The sequence below is a fragment of the Stylophora pistillata genome, chromosome 10 (genome assembly GCF_964205215.1).
Source record: "Stylophora pistillata chromosome 10, jaStyPist1.2, whole genome shotgun sequence".
Lineage (NCBI taxonomy): Eukaryota > Metazoa > Cnidaria > Anthozoa > Scleractinia > Pocilloporidae > Stylophora > Stylophora pistillata.
In genome coordinates this window covers 14,845,676-14,861,615 of record NC_142528.1, presented here as the reverse complement: position 1 = coordinate 14,861,615, position 15,940 = coordinate 14,845,676, and the positions used below count along the sequence as shown (strand labels likewise).

The following is a 15,940-nucleotide window of genomic DNA, read 5'->3' as shown; positions in this document are numbered from 1 at the left end:
AAAGTCGAGATTGTGGTTGAACAGCTTTAATGTGGCGTTGTCAAAAACTTCCTGTTTTATTAGGGCTACGTTTAAAATTTCCCTGAACTGGCCGTCAAGATTTTTGCTTTAGTGCGTCAGAGAAGTTCAATTCTATCTTTACAGTTAGACCATGAAGACTACTCTGTCAATCGAGAGGCCGTACAAGTTGGTAACATTCGACGAAAACTGCATGCAGGCCGCGCACCCTTCTCAGTTGGCGCGTAATCAAATCTCAGCAGAGCGGCAGACCAGTAAAGTGCTTACACTTTTGCTGACAGTTATGATCGTGAGGTGAAAAATAAATCAAACAGTCGGGTAAAAAATACAACATTTCTAAACTTGTGTGGAACTGTGAATAAAAAGAGAAATTTTAATTCTACTCATAACAAATGACTCCGAGTGTCACAATGTTGACAGGCCTCTTCAGACGTATTGTTTCACCTTGGAATTGCGAGTTGAAATCGTGTACTGGAATTCAAGCTTTCAAAAATATTTTGATATTACCGCTGATTCGATTACAAAATAGTCACAGAGAAGAAGACTGTAAGTCCTGTAACATTACAGAATCTTCCCAATTACTAGACAAACTGAATAAAACATTTTTATTGGAAACGGAAACGTCAACATCATTATTAAACTATCAAAGTGAAAAAGCATCACTTGCTGCTTTCACTTGGGAGCAGAGTACAAAACGTTACACTTTTGTCACTAAGTAACATTTCTTCCGGCAGTGATATAAAATTCGTGCAATTTTAATTACTTCATTTTTAAGAGTAATGGGCCAACCGCGATTTCTTTGGTAAACAGATATCATTTCCAAGAAAGTTTTCGGTAACCTTATTTATTTGCAGTGGCAGTCGCTGCAATATCATTCTCCATTATCACTACAGTAAATCGGTTTAATTCCTTTACATGCCGGCGAAGGGAAGGACCTATTGTCGCAAGTGAAGCTTCTCGCCGACAAGTGACCTTCACTACCGTCTGATTAACACACCAAATGCTTCTGCGGGATTTGAGGCATGGATTTTTATCCTCGCGAGTCACTCGGTGGTGGAATAAACCCAAGCTGTTCCACCTCCTTCCGTCATGATGTTCGTCCTGACTGACTGATGTCACGACATAACGCGTCACGTTCTCCAATTCCGTTACCGGCCTACCGCCAAGCGGGGCCATCAAACGGAAATGAAGTTATTCTCACTATTCGGATGAAAAGCGAGCAAAGAAGGGCGAAAGTAGTCGATGTCTGTGCATAAAAGAACGGAAGAAGACAGCGATTTACGGTTGTTAAGGTTATGTAATTTTCGTACACCAGTTTATTGATGAATCCTCTCGGGAAATCATGCCTTTTTTTTTTTCGTAAACAAAGTAACGTAAACAGTTTCAAACGCTGTGATTGATTGGAGATCTGGGGGTGTGTTTGCAACAGTGCAGTAGCAAGAGCGTGTGCAAGAGCACGTACCACAGTGCGTGGACATGCGTTACTTATTTTTTTTCGGTTTCCGCCCTTCCCTTGCGTTTTGTTATACTCGCATAAAAAAAGCCGCCTGTTCAGCAGGCTTGTTAAACTTGCCATGTCCGGAGCCAGTCTCATGTCACACAATCTTTATAACCAATTGCATTAACGCGAATGCATTCCGTGATTCATTGGCGGGAGTGATGTTTTGAACTTACAACTCACTATAAACCACGAAATGAATTCGTGTTTTTGCGATGTTTTGTTGGTCTTTTTTCTGAACAAATTAACTGTCGAGTGCTTCTTCGGTGTTCGAAACACTTTTCAAAGAGTCGAAAATAGCTCGTATTTTCTTTGAATTGGTTATTCAATCTAATAATTATGATGGACGAAATAGGTTTCACGTTTTCCAAGTATTTTAGAACTTAGCTATTGTGAAACTGAAATCCTTTGTTCTTCTCTATGACCTACACACACATTGGTCTTTCACCAATCAAGAACGACATATCTTGTCGAGTACTACGTAAAAATGCGCTGCCTGCTGCTCTTTTGGTTATTAAGACATGGGCTCACCAGAGCACCCACGTTCAGAACTGGGCACATGCATGACATCAATTACATAAAAAACGATGAAAAGAAGGAGGTCATACCCTAAACTGAGATCATGGTTGTCAAATTTTCAATTCATCTCGTCAAAGTCGTTTTTGATCTGTGAAAATCTGTATCTAAAGCTACCCTCTTTTCCACTACTTGGGAGGTCGTAACGCTGTTATATTTTCAAATTCTTTTTTTTTTTTTTTAAGGTTTAGGGCTTTCATTTTTACAGGGATGATGCGAGATAATTAAAATTTTGTGACACAAATTTCATTTGGCTTGATGCCTAAACTCAGTAGATACATGTCTCACATTATTTCTCAAACCATTCTTAAGAAGTTTTAAAATTATATCCAGAAGGAAATACCAAAATAAAATTTCCTACCTCGGCACAACGGGTCATCACTTTCCCACTGAGCAAAGTCTACAAGAGGTCTTGTTGATTTAAAATAGGAGCTTTAATTTAATTTAGAAAGGTGATTTTTCGTTGTGAATCTCACCTCTTCGTTCTCGTTACACACGTTTTCGTTTTCAGGATCTGGTCGACTGAAATTTCGAGGAATATTATTCTTTGCGATTGGAGGACAATTCAGCAATGTTCCTTTTTATTAAAACTTCGTCAACAGCCTAGAAAACTACCGGCTTAACGAAGCTAATTTTTTCTCAGAATCACTCTCACAGAAACCACTGTCTCTCGAAAGTAAAGTTGATATTTAGGCAAATCAAAAAGAAGTGAAAAAATAACTATGAAAATTATCTTTCTTCAATAATTAGGAAGGCAAAGGACAATAATGTAACAGATAGGAAAAAAAATTTAAGTGTAGGGGTGTCCCATTTTTTAACTAATTCACAAGTCCTGAGAAAATAATTCACTTTACCGTAATGTTTTCTGCATTCCCCAACTAGTGTCCCTGCAGCCAACAAACTTACGTGCAGTATTGATCACATGCACGGTCCAGTTTTAAGCACCGACCTCAAAGGATACCATCGGATTACCTAACCGATTTAGCACGTTACGATCACTGTTATCGATTTCAAGCACTAAAGGCAGAACAGGCAAGGTAAAACCGATAGCCAAACAGGTTCTGAAAAGTTACGCCAGACATAACAGCCTTGAAACAAACAATCAGCTGGGGACAACAAGAAGTGCAGAACACCTTTAAGAGAACAAGCTAAAACACGTCTCCAGGGAGGAGAGAAGAATGCGTTTTAAATCCTTCTTCATGGTTTGTTTCTTAATTGTTCAAACTTCGCGCTCAGTTAAATTCCTTTTAGTTACAGCAAATGTCGGTGTTTGTCGTGACTCATTCTGATTTCAAGCTATTTAATTTGCTCAAGCGAGGTGGTCGAGAAATGTTTAAATGTATCGTCCGACCACTGACTCATGTACTTAAATGGAGCTTTCCCTGATTTCGCAGCAAAATTTTTCCGAATGGAATATCGATGAAATTGCTTATATAGATAAAAATCTTCTTGTTTCTTAATGTAGATAATCGCAGCCTATCACTTGGTACAAACTTTGCTTCTCTGTAAAGTATGTTCAAGTCCTGTTGGAGTCCCTCATTATCAGTTGCCAGAAAACCAGGCTTTAGCAGATGTTATGAATGACAAGGAATCGACACGCACCTTGTTCGGTAAAATGTCTGCTGCACTTGAACCACGCCGCAAAGAACACGGTCGAAGAAGCTCTAGGGAAAACCATCCTTTGTTCTCACGTGTTTCTCGTTCAGTAAACTCCTGCGAGGAAAAAAGAGTGCGAAAATGGAATCGTTGCCTTGAAAGATATATAACTGAAATTTATTGCAAGAAATTTAGTGTCGGTTGTTACTCGCCGGACAATATTCCACCGAAGTGCACGATAAAATACAAAATCGTTTTTGGTGCAAATGATTGTTGTGCGATAGCTTCGAGTTGCACGTGTGCTGCGTGACCCAAGTTTTGAAATCATTTTACAGAGCCTTTTCTTAGCTCTTCTACATGATTTATGATTATTTTGTGATGGAAGCACCAGTCCTTAAGAAACACTAAAAAGTGGCATGAAATGAAGTAGTTAGAAAATATATTCTGTTTAAACTGACGCGTCTACATGATTGCCAAGTTCCGAGTCTATACATAGATAGATGAAAGTAATATTTCTAATGCTAGAAATTACCCTTTTAGTTTTTCTCCAAACTGGAGTTGACAATTGACAGAATCGTTGTAGCTTACACCACTTAGAACTGATAAGGAGTCTGTAGGGCATCAACTTACGAGAGTCTTCTATCATGCTTTTGTAGCAACATGCAGCCACAAAGTTCTCGTGATTTCTCTCAACGAAATAAGGACATTTTACTGACTAGGAAACACACAGTCATTTTACAAATGCTCGTGAAGCCCATTTGATCTTTTAGAAATACTGCTGAGACTAATTGAACTGAAATGATGTAGAATCATTAGCCATTATAACCGGCGAAGTACATGTAATAACGTTGCGCTTATCAAAGAAATATATACTGAATAGTGAACTTTTGTCTTCTGTAACAAGAAGGCAATAACATCATCATTGCACACTGAAAAAGAATATAGGTAATGAAATATAACTTTAAAATTCTGCAAGATTTTGTTACTCTATTTGATGCGATTACTGAACAAAGTCTTCGACTTAAAAGTGTGAGAATCTTTTCCCTCGTGATCTCCAAAGGAAACAAATTCAGCATCTTTTGCTGTGATCATCCGGCGCTACGATCTCATTATCATGATCAGGTCCAATATATTTTTATGTTATTTCATGATAAACAGTGCTATCACAATATATCCTGATATTTTTTCCAGCACTGGACTTCACCGATTCACGTTAAAAATCTATTTTTAAATGATTTGGAGATTATTCAATCTCACAACTCTGCAATCCTTTGCTCAATTTCCAACAATGGACAAATGGACAATGTTTCTTATGATGTAGATGTTCTACTTTTTTCTGATGCTCTCATTTCGTGAAATTATGATGCTTTGCAATAATAAAAACGAAAACTTTCTAATGGATCAGCATCTTTTAGAGCTCAACCACTCTAAATATGTATTCAGCTCAGGAGATGAAAACACAGTAACATATATAACGATTAGAAAGAGCTCAAAGTATACATGTGGGATAGTTCGAAATCATAATTTTAAAAAAAAATCGAAAACTTCCTATAGACCAGCATCTTTTTGTGCCCAACCACTCAAAATATATATTCAGCTCAGGAAATGAAAAACAGTTACATCATTCTACAAAAATCAGAAAGAGCTTAAAATATACATGTGGGTAAGTTTAAAATCATGATGATAAAAACGAAAGCTTTCGAATAGATTATCGTCTCTGTTCTAAATAGTGTTGTTATTTTATCCTCGAAAATCAAAATCATTCCACTGTTCTAGCCTACGATTTCGCAGGCTCTAGTAGTAATTATCCCTCGATATCGTTTCGAGAGTCCCATCATAAAAATAATAAATTGCTAATTTCATTTTGATGTCTTCATTATTATATTGAACAATTATATAAGTTTCTTTGAGCTAAAATTGAATTAATGTATTCAAATGATCTGGAAGAGAACCCAAAATGATGCGGGTTAATCCCAAGCAAATACCAAGAGCAACTGGTTACTCATAAATACTGTTCTTTACAAGGAATAACTCAATGTTGTCATTATGTTCTCAATACATATAGCTGATTCTACAGTTGTAAATTCTGCTAGTATTATTGAGTTCAAGTCAAGATGAACTATACTATTTCCATAGATTATAATGAGCTCAAATCTCATACGAACGAAACACTCGCTAAAATTAAAAACCATTTGTTAACTTATCAAAGATATGAGTAATCTGGCAATTCCATTAATTGTAATGTTTTAATCAGTAGGTTTGAAATTTAAAAATTTAACCAAGGATAGCACATGTTTCGCCTACAGTAATCTCTAATGCTACAGTCTTCTGCGTAGTCATTTTATCAGTGAGTCAGCAGTATCTTTAATATCTATAATATATTTAAAGGCTTGAATTCCAGTACTCGATTTAAACTCGTAATTTCAATGAGGAACACGATATTTGAGTAGGCCTATCATTATTGTGACAATTGGAGTAATTTTTCATGAACAGAATCAAAATTTCTCTTATTACGTAACAGTTCTGCACAATTTTTGAGCTGTTGTCTTTCATATCCAGCTGTTTGGTTTACTTTGCATCTTATGATGGCAATTGTCAGCAAAATTATAAACATTTTACTTGCCCACCGCTGTCCTTAGACTTGATTTCGCGCCAACAAAGACGGATGCGTGCAGTTTTCCTCAAATGTTGCCAACTTGTACGGCCTCTCAGTTGATTGAGGAGTTTTTATGGTTTTACTGTAAAGAAAGTACTAGACATCTCAAACATACTGGAGCAAAAATCTTAAAGGTCAGTTCAGAAAAATTCAAAACGTAGCTTCATACAGGAAGTTTTTGACAAAGCCGTTTAACCACAACCTAGGTATGTGCTTTTTTCATTTCCCGTTTAATTATTTGGCGGAAATACTTAGAAAAAATTCCTGCAAGTACCAGGCAGAAAAATTAATTTTACCGTTATGTAAGGCCTAATTTTGTTCTCGCTTTTCTTTACAATATGGTTGCTATGCTACCTAATCATAAGCCAAATTTATATCACGTCCCGGGGCTCCGTGACACCCACGCAATGTGAGGAACTACGGATAAACATGGCAAATTGACGCATTATATTGTAACACACAGGAAGTTTTTGTTCAGGTGCTACAATAAGGGGAAGTGCGAGAGGAAATAACTTGTTATTTTGCTCACTAGAGAGGGATTCTAGGAATTGAAACCTTGTGGAAACCCTACTTCATGCCAATTTTACTTTCAACCTAATGGAACCAACCTCCCTTCCAAGGTCTCTGAGGGATCGCTTAATCGATAGTGTCTTTATAGGCAGAGGCAATTTTAATCTTGGCAAATCTGGGGTCCGTAACATGTTTATCATTGTATAGAGTATCCAATTGTCGATTGTAGAGAACCGTCGCATCGATACCGGAAGTTGTTCTACAACTTACATGTTTGTTACGAAGAGGCTTACACCTGTATCGTACGTGTAACTTGTAATTGTTCAGCAGTACTTGAATTCGAGAAATATGAAATCAAGGTAATAATATATAACAAATGTAATCATTTTTCACTTATGCAAGACTGAGGTAGAAAAAAGAGTCCCCCTCGAGGATTTGAACCTTTAAGGCTTAAATTCATTAACAAACATCCCGCATAACGCCAGCATAAGTGCTGGCAATGTCTCAGAAAGACGCGTGTTTCATAAGATCAAAGCAGTCCTTGCAGGATGTTTTATCCATTGAAACTACTAAGGTTTCGGTATCATTAATTGCATTTTTTGGCTCAACAATTATAAGCCAGAGGACGAAACGCAACGAATTTTCATGTCTTCCAAACAATACAGCAGAGGGCCACGTTTTATAAAACTCATTTAGTCATTTACGAGACCTAACTGAAGATAAGAACGCGTCACTTGAAGATGATAAAAAAAAAATAACGTTATGATTACGGAAGGAGAAGGCTGATATCTGGCGCCACGAGTGAGTGAACACTTCCGCCAACTGATATTGTTTAACGGCTAATACCATTATTAGCAGAAATGGGATTTTTAACTTCGCATTTCCCTTCCAACGTTTATGTCAGCAAGTTTCCTCCAGAAAGTCACCTCGCTGTATCTGGTTATTGTCTAAACTTAACTGAAATCATTTAAGCAGACTAAAGCTACACCTGAACGGAAATTTAGTGACTTATTCTAAAAATTCCGTGGCGTCAAATGGCGTCAGACATAAATAAGCAAAGCTGAATGTTTCAGTTACTCTATACAATACAATTATCGGTAACGTATTTTACAGCGCTAAAATGTAAAGGATTCCGGAACCTGTAACATGAAATTAAAGTTTCTATCACGGTTAATTCTTTCGTGTCAGCAGAGCTTTTTAAAAAGAAAGAATTGTATCGAAATAATGATCTTGGGGTTCGGGTCGAGTCAATCATGAAAGTTAATGTCCGGAACGATAATAAATGCCATTTAATGCGTCTACGGTAGACGCATTAATAGATACGTTGTTCAGTCATTCGAAGTCCTTTTCATTTGGACTACAAATTTCCTTACTGCCCCAGCCTTCGACTTGATTACGTTTTTGTGTTTTGTTAAAGGGTCGAAATTTACTCTGAGTTTAATTGCTGTGGTCCGTAAGTCATTTGGACGGGTGTGAGGGGATTGATGCAAATTGAAGTACTTTCATTTCCTGCTTATGGACAGCTACAAGTTTACACGACAGAAAGAGAGATTGTCTTGAATAGAGTCCGATATCACAAACAAGTTCAAATCAACTTTCTCGAGTAAGATCGATTCGATCAGTCTTTGACTTCAAAGTCACTAATCTCAATACAAAATGAAATGTTAAATGATTTGTTTGCTCTCAGTAACTACACCTTAAGCTGTTGGGGTAAATTAAAGTTCCCTTCGTTTCCTTCGACACTTGCAGTTGTAGAGGTGGCTAACAAACTGAAATGAATTGTCTTCTTCCACAAAACTAGTGTTCCGCAGTTTGGGGGAGTTTGAGAAATGCAACCGGAATCACGTCAGTTGGCTTTACAAGGAGACGTGCACCCAGGATTGCCCCAGCAATAGAGAGGGCAGAAGATGTACGGAAACGGCAAGCCTGATTACAACCACACGTACATAGACAACAGAGATCTTCAGAAAAATTAATCGCATCAAGCCATCTATGGAAGTTGTTTGTTATGCAAAATGTGCCATCTAGGTTTCTACCTCAGTGGCTTCCAACTGAGAATGTCGTAGCTTTTTTCCTTTGAATTGTTTAAAATCAAACTAGGACCTATAAAATTTTTCCGCTGCAACATGCTTCCTCTTCAGTAAATATCTTATTGAGAAGCATTAACAACTTAGACACAACCGTTGAAAAGGTCGTCAATTGTGGGGAACGCTGCCGGTAGATCAATCTTGTCAGAATACTATGGATACTGCCGTGAATCACTAAGAAATCACCATGTAGGCCCCTTCTACGTGATGCAGAGAAAGTGGGCCTTTATGGCCCCCTTGCTGTGGTTCACTGTCTTAAAGCCCCTCTGGGCGTGAGTCGACCTGGTTCCGCCTCACCCAGTGCTTGCTCGGCTTTCAGGCTGATGGTAAACTGAGATTCTTCAGGTTATCATTTACATCACAATGACTGCTAAAATAGTCATCCTATGCTGTTCTAAATCTATATAAGCCGTAATTTCTGCAACAAACACTACTAGAAAAAACCAGCCTGCAGCGTTTATCAAATCAGTTGTCCAGAATCAAGGACCGACCTCGGACGATACCATCGGATTACATGTACCTAACTGAATACTCACGAGCAAGTTACGATCTCCATACGAACAAGCAACGAAGGAGCCGCAGGCGAGAAAATATCAATAACCAAACAGGTTTTACGCCAGATATAACAGCCTCAAAACGAGCAAGAAGCAGAGGACAACAACAAGTGCAGAACACCTTTAAGAGAACACGTTACCGAAGAGGAGAGAAGAATGCGTTTCCAAACTTTCTTTATGGTGGGTTTTTCAATTGTTTATACTAGGCGCTTAGTTAAATTCATCTTAGTTACAAGGTATCAGTGTCGAAGTACTGATGGCTTATTCTGTTTTTAAACTATCCAATTTTAAAGGGCAACGCGGTCGAATAATTTTGGACGGGGTGCTTGAAATCTCTCCATTCCCGGCAGTCACCACCCTTTCTGATTAAAATCAATTTGTGATTTGTAATAAGCGATTTCTCCCTAAACCACAGCACTTTGAGAACAGCCACTTGAAAATTTCCTTTCAAGAACCGAACGGTATTTTTAACAATGTATGAGTAAAGGAAGTAACGTTCTAAAGAAAATGTGGTGCTGCGTCAGTGGGAGTAACAAGGTAATTTGGGTTTTTTTCACATGAGTCAACTTCGTCAGAGTGAATTCACTATGTCGAAGGGCTAACGCTCGAAACGTCAGCTTTCGAACTCTTTACGGTGGCCAATTTACTTTATCAACTCAGTTGATATGATCAAAATTAATATGGACTAACCACTTTTGTGAAATCAACAAATTTTTAGATGACATGAGTCCCAGGTTAGAAATGATTTGCTGCTGACACTAGCACTTAAACAGAACTTTTATCTATGGGCGCATTTGTTCGGGAAGAAATGTTGATGCAATTGCTTTCATAGATCAAAATCTTCTTTTTACCGCAGACCACCGCAGCCTATCACTTGGTACAAAGTTTGCTTCTCTTCAAAGTATGTTCAAGTCCTGTTGGAGTCTCTCAGTTGCCGGGAAACCAGGCTTTGGCAGATTTTAAGACTAACAGCAAATCTACAGGTGCACCGTCCCGTGAATTGTTTGCTGAATTTGAAATACACAAAGACCATGGCATGAGAAGCAGTACAGAAAACCATCCTTTCTTTTCACGAGTTCCTCGCTCGCTGAATCCCTGCGAAGAAAAGAGAGTAAGAAAGTGGGATCGTTGCCTTGAAAGATATATCGCTGAGATTCATTGCAAGAAGCATAGTGTCAGTTGTTACTCACCAGGCAATATTCCACCAAAGTGTGAGAAAAATTACAAAATCGTTTTTGGTCCAAATGGTTCTTGTTCAATGGTTTCGAGTTGCACGTGCGCGGCGTGACAATTTTTGAAATTTTTACACGGGACCTTTTTCTGAGCTCGTCTTTAGACCTTATAGTTACTGTGTGATATATGTAGTCGTTATTTTTTATCTAATATTTGAACGAATCTTGTAAAATTTTGTGTTAATAGTAAATGACAGCTGTTCGTGGATCGTTATTCACCCGGCCGGCGAAATTTAGTCCTGAAAAGGACTGGTGTCTGTGAGAGCGGAAGTGGTAAAGAGAGTTATTACTTCTTACTTCCTCTCAGGAAGTCAAAAACGCGAAACCTTGTGTCGGCGATACAACTTGATAAACTCAGTCATACTTTCAAGCTAATCTAGATTTTAAATAAAAGATAGCAAGTTTATTTTAAGGTGGACCATTCAAAGAAAATTAGTACTTTAAACACATCCAGTTTGGTAATGGGAGCGAATAGTCACGCCACGCATTGTTTATCTTTCAAGGGTTTGATCCCTGCTGCTCTAGTCACATTTATTTATTTATAGGATAATCACCAGAAATTTCCGGTGGATCGGCTACAGTTTTTCCAACTTGGAAAAACTTTACCGACATTGATGTTCTGATCCTCTTTATAATTGTGTTCCTCAGTTCTCTAGTTCATTCGGAGCCTTTAGGCATGCCTCATCCCTACTAAATTATATGTGTTAATTTAATGTTTCATGACGTTCGACGGAGATCTCCTGAGATGCCTAAGCTGATGGATTGATATGCTTTAATGTGATCAATGAAATGATTGACTCATTTTATTTTTTGGCAATTTCCTATTTGTCTACCCATCTATTTTCTTCTCGTGGATGGGTAAAGTTACCCCCAGACAGTAGTGTTGTCACATTTTTGTTTTGAGCAGTTGTCAACAGTTTGTGGTCTCCACAATATTTTTAGGAGGGTGTAATAACAAAAATTGAGCCAAAGTCATTAATAGCGAAGGAAAACTCAGTATGTTCTCCATATCACAATTCAAAAGGTACACAAACTTCCGACAGCATCTCGTCAAAAAGCACGACCGTCTCGAACTCTCCTCACTTCCCGAGTTTTTCAGAATGAACGCCTGTTAAGGCACTATAAAAAGTCTTTTTGTCGTCAGCTTTAAGATTAGATTTTCTGCCCTCTTTAAGATTAAATTCCGGCTTTAAAGGTAGGTAGTCTTCCTGTTGATATCGTTTGATGGTGCGTTCACTTCCAATGGAAGACCATTAGAGTTTCTCCGAAAAAACCGCAAAGATTGTATGTACGCATCACTTCATGGTCACCATGGAGACAGACGATGTTTATCATGCATATTTTGATAAAGGAAATTCAGTTTGTCCGTGGTTTTGAGCAGATGGAAGGCTATATTTCTTTACAGTCCATTTTGATTTCACCCGAAAGTTTTTACGACTTAGAAATGTAAACGAAAGCGCAGAAAAGAAGTAATAATATCCAAGAGTAAGGTCATCGTAAATATCAGTGCACTTACAGCGCACGGCACGGAGGTCATCTATGGCGGAGAGGTTAGGGTAGGCTTGAGTCATGCCACCGGGGAGTTGCATTTCTGCCTAAATCTGTGAAGCGAACAGAAAAAAATCGTTGTGCAATGTACAAGATGTTTAGGAGGCGGCGTGCTGTACACTGTTTCTTTTCTGTACTTATTTTTTAACATCACAATAAACTAACTCTGCGCTGAGGATGTGCTCATACCGCCAAGAATAAATTTTAAGTGATTATAATTGACTAACTAAGGCGGAGTAAATGGAAAAAAGTGATATAAAAAGAAATTTTAAACAGCTCAGGTGCGTCTTTCTTAAGGTCAGCCAAATTTTTTGAAAAGTATTTCCCATGCGCTCATTAATTTCGTGTTAAACAGAATGGACTGAAACAGAATGTTAAGATTGACTTCCGGTTACGTTCCACTTTGAGTTTTTATCGAATGAATGGTTGTCTCTGTATATTAGCCATCCGCTTCACAGTGCTCGGCTTTCCGTCCATATTTTCGAGTTTGCCTTTTTTTTACAGTGTAAAACTACATCTGGCATATTTGACAGGTTCCGTTGCCCTAGTAAGAAATTACAATCTCTTGTGACAAGCAACACCCACACTCTTTAAAAAGAGAAATCAAGAACGTTGATTTTCTGACATAATTTCAGGGAAAGATACCAGGTTTTGAGAATGTTAATGAATAAAGGGGGTGAGTTTCTAAAGAAACTGTGGTGCGGCGTCGGTGAGGGTGACAAGGTAATTTGGTTATATCAACTCAGGTTGAAATTGTAAATTGGCCACCGTAAAGAGTTAAAAAGCTGACGTTTCGAGCATTAGCCCTTCGTCACGGTGAATGGAGGATTTGTGGGTTGCGCGTAGGTTTATATGCAGAAAGTGGAACTACGCTATTGGTGGGAAAATGGTGTCGAGAAAAACACGAATAAATTAGTAAGATGAAAAGTGTTCGTCGATACCTATGGGGTTAACAGTGCCGATTTGAAAGATAAACTTTTGTTCAAGAGTTCTGCGGCTTTCCGAGCTACCTAAATGTGAGGACGGACCGCAGATTGCCATATGCTGCTTAGAATGATTAGGCAGATTAAAGTGTCTAGCGACTGGTTTTGATGCTTCCTTGTCATTCCTTTCTACGTCGCGAAGGTGTTCTCGGAATCGGTCACCTAGTTGTCTTCCTATTTCGCCGATGTTTATCTTTTTGCAATAAGCGCAAGTTATGCAATGGATGACGTTGGCGGAGGTGCAAGTGAAATGATTAGTGATCTTAATGGATCGTTTGGGTCCCGGAAATTCTTGTTTAGCTATGTGTTTCTTGATCGTATTTTTGACAGTGTTTTGATAAATAGAAGGAAAATCTTGGTCAACCTTTTGATAAAAAGGTGTCAGAAAGTTGCCGCAGAGCTTCTTTCGGTAGAGGTCGGTCCGCCAAACAACTACTGCGCCACCCTTGTCGGCCGCTTTGATAACAATGTCTTTCAAAAATTCATTTCAAGTTGATAGAGCTTCTTTGAAAAAAGCCTTCCTCTCTCAGGTCAATTTTAGTCACATTATAGGGATGAGTTTCAAAACGCATCTCATTGCGCTTCATGCTTTAATCTGTCCGTTTTCTTTCGCGTTTCTAATGGGTCACAAACAGGTCATTTTGCCAGTGTTGGAAAAAGAAAACCACAGTTAGGGACTCTAACATGGTCGAACGTCAAGTGAAAATTAAGGGTTTGGACTGAAAAAATCGACTGCACTTGAAATAAAAACTAAAAGGTTAACGACCCTTCAGTACATCTTGGTTTTGGAGGCAGCTATAACCAGTAGAATGCACGTGCTACAGGTGAGGTAAACTTCCATTAAAACTAGTCTTTTTTAACGCTTCATTTTTCGTAATGAACTTCTGTACCGTCTTTTATTAGTTATACTGGTTGGCAGGTGGTCATAGTTAAACCAGGGGTAAATTGAATCTACTTTGACGTTCTCTGTAAAGAACCTCGGTGTGAAGCGAAGTTTCTTCTTTAATCTGGCAGCCGATTCTCCGTTTAAGTAAAGATAACAGAAGCAGGATGTTAACACCTAATAAAAGTTCAGTGTCCTCTGCGTCCATGTTGGTTGACTGGAGTTACATTGTATTACCACTGAATGGCAACTCTTGGACTCGGTTGTCACAGATCGCTGCGATCGGCTGCTATCATATATAAACATGCGATTCGCGATCTTCGGTTGAGTGGTTTCAGCGATCGTCTGCGATTATATGTGAACCAGGATTAACAGGTGTGAGTTATGAATATCGAGATCGTCAGTGATCATGCATACTTGTTCACATAAACTTTCCATGTGTCATACCATAATGGAGGACTACTGAATAAACCATCTCGTGTACCTTTGAGACATCTTGTCTAGTTTACAATTTTAAAATGTGAATTTTTTCAGAATATGATTCTGAGGATACACTTAAGGCAGCCTTGGGTTGGAAAATATTTGGTCTGCATTTCTTTTAAGCATCATATTCTGAAAACGTTTTAATAGTCACATTGCTTCGTTGTAATTTTGTGCCGTTCAGTGTCAACAAGTTAACAAAAGAGTTAATTACGTATGATGCACGATATGTTCGGTTCAACGATAAACGTAATCTTGCATTATCTTAAGAGCCACTGACCGTAAATAACAGTTGTAAAACTCCGTAGTTCATTTTATTTTTCCTGAGGAACCTATGTTTCTCATTATGTAGAAGAGGCATTTATCCTAATTTGTCATTTTGTGCTCAACCACACGAAACAAGTTTTAGGCCAAAGATATAAAATCGCATTCACATCGACATCTACCCATCTCCATCTACGCACCCATGATTCTTTGCGATAATCAAACAAAAACTTTCTTCTAAGATGGCTGCTCTCTCCTTAACCCTGTAACTCCAATTAGTGACCAAGACATTTCTCCATTCAATATCAATACAACAGCAGACAAGTGATGAGGATAAGGAAAAAAGAAAATCAGGGATTATCAGCTGATCCAGTACCAAATTCTCTGAACTAACATCATAGGAACTATATGGAAGACAGTAAGGAGAATTGCTAATGAGATCTTGGGATTGAAAAGGTTAAAGCAGTGATGTTATTTTATCCCCAACAAGCATATCACGGCACCAATGATAGAAGGAGCAGCCGATTCAACGGCTTTATCAGTCAGTGTCTATTGAAATTATTTATTGATATCGGTTGGAAGAGGCTCATCGTGAAATGGCGATCATGTTTAACAAAATTATTTGGTATATCAACTAAATCCATTATTCTTAAAAACTGTAAATAATTTCAAAACGATCCAGAGACTGATACTATCTTTTCGCAACCTCCACTCATTTCATTCAAATGCAACAAAAACATAGGCAATTTTTTGGTCAGAAGTTCGTTCCAAACTAATGACCAACCCGGCACTTTTAAATGCGTTCGCGCACGATGCAAAACTTGTCCTTTCATTCACAACACTGTGAAAATACCGGGACCCAAACGATCCATTAAGATCACTGATCATTTCACGTGCACCTCCGCCAACGTCATCTATTGCATAACTTGCACTTATTGCAAAATGATATACATCGGCGAAACAGGAAGACGACTAGGTGAACGATTCCGAGAACACCTTCGCGACGTAGAAAGGAATGACAAGGACGCATCAAAACCAGTCGCCAGACACTTTAA

At 38.3% G+C, this 15,940-nt stretch overlaps 1 protein-coding gene and 1 long non-coding RNA gene across 2 annotated transcripts; one reads left to right on the top strand and one right to left on the bottom strand.

Moving 5' to 3' along the window:
* Positions 1–2,651: 2,651 nt before the first annotated feature.
* Positions 2,652–6,538, bottom strand: LOC148721929 (uncharacterized). Its single transcript, XR_015992145.1, has 2 exons — positions 6,312–6,538; positions 2,652–3,805 (listed from the first exon to the last, which is right to left on the bottom strand). It is a non-coding gene; the product is annotated as an uncharacterized LOC148721929 (long non-coding RNA).
* A 3,003-nt stretch (positions 6,539–9,541) lies between these two features.
* LOC148721928 (uncharacterized) lies at positions 9,542–11,472 on the top strand. The gene is made up of 2 exons (XM_088736737.1): positions 9,542–9,675; positions 10,352–11,472. Exons 1-2 carry the CDS (start codon positions 9,652–9,654, stop codon positions 10,781–10,783), a joined length of 456 nt encoding a protein of 151 aa, XP_088592863.1. The 5' UTR covers positions 9,542–9,651; the 3' UTR covers positions 10,784–11,472.
* The last annotated feature ends 4,468 nt before the right edge of the window (positions 11,473–15,940 follow it).

Coding starts and splice junctions, on each gene's coding strand:
- LOC148721928 (XM_088736737.1), top strand. CDS start 9,652: ATGCGTTTCCAAACTTTCTTTATG. Junction 9,676..10,351: donor GTTTCCAAACTTTCTTTATG/GTGGGTTTTTCA, acceptor TTTTTACCGCAG/ACCACCGCAGCCTATCACTT.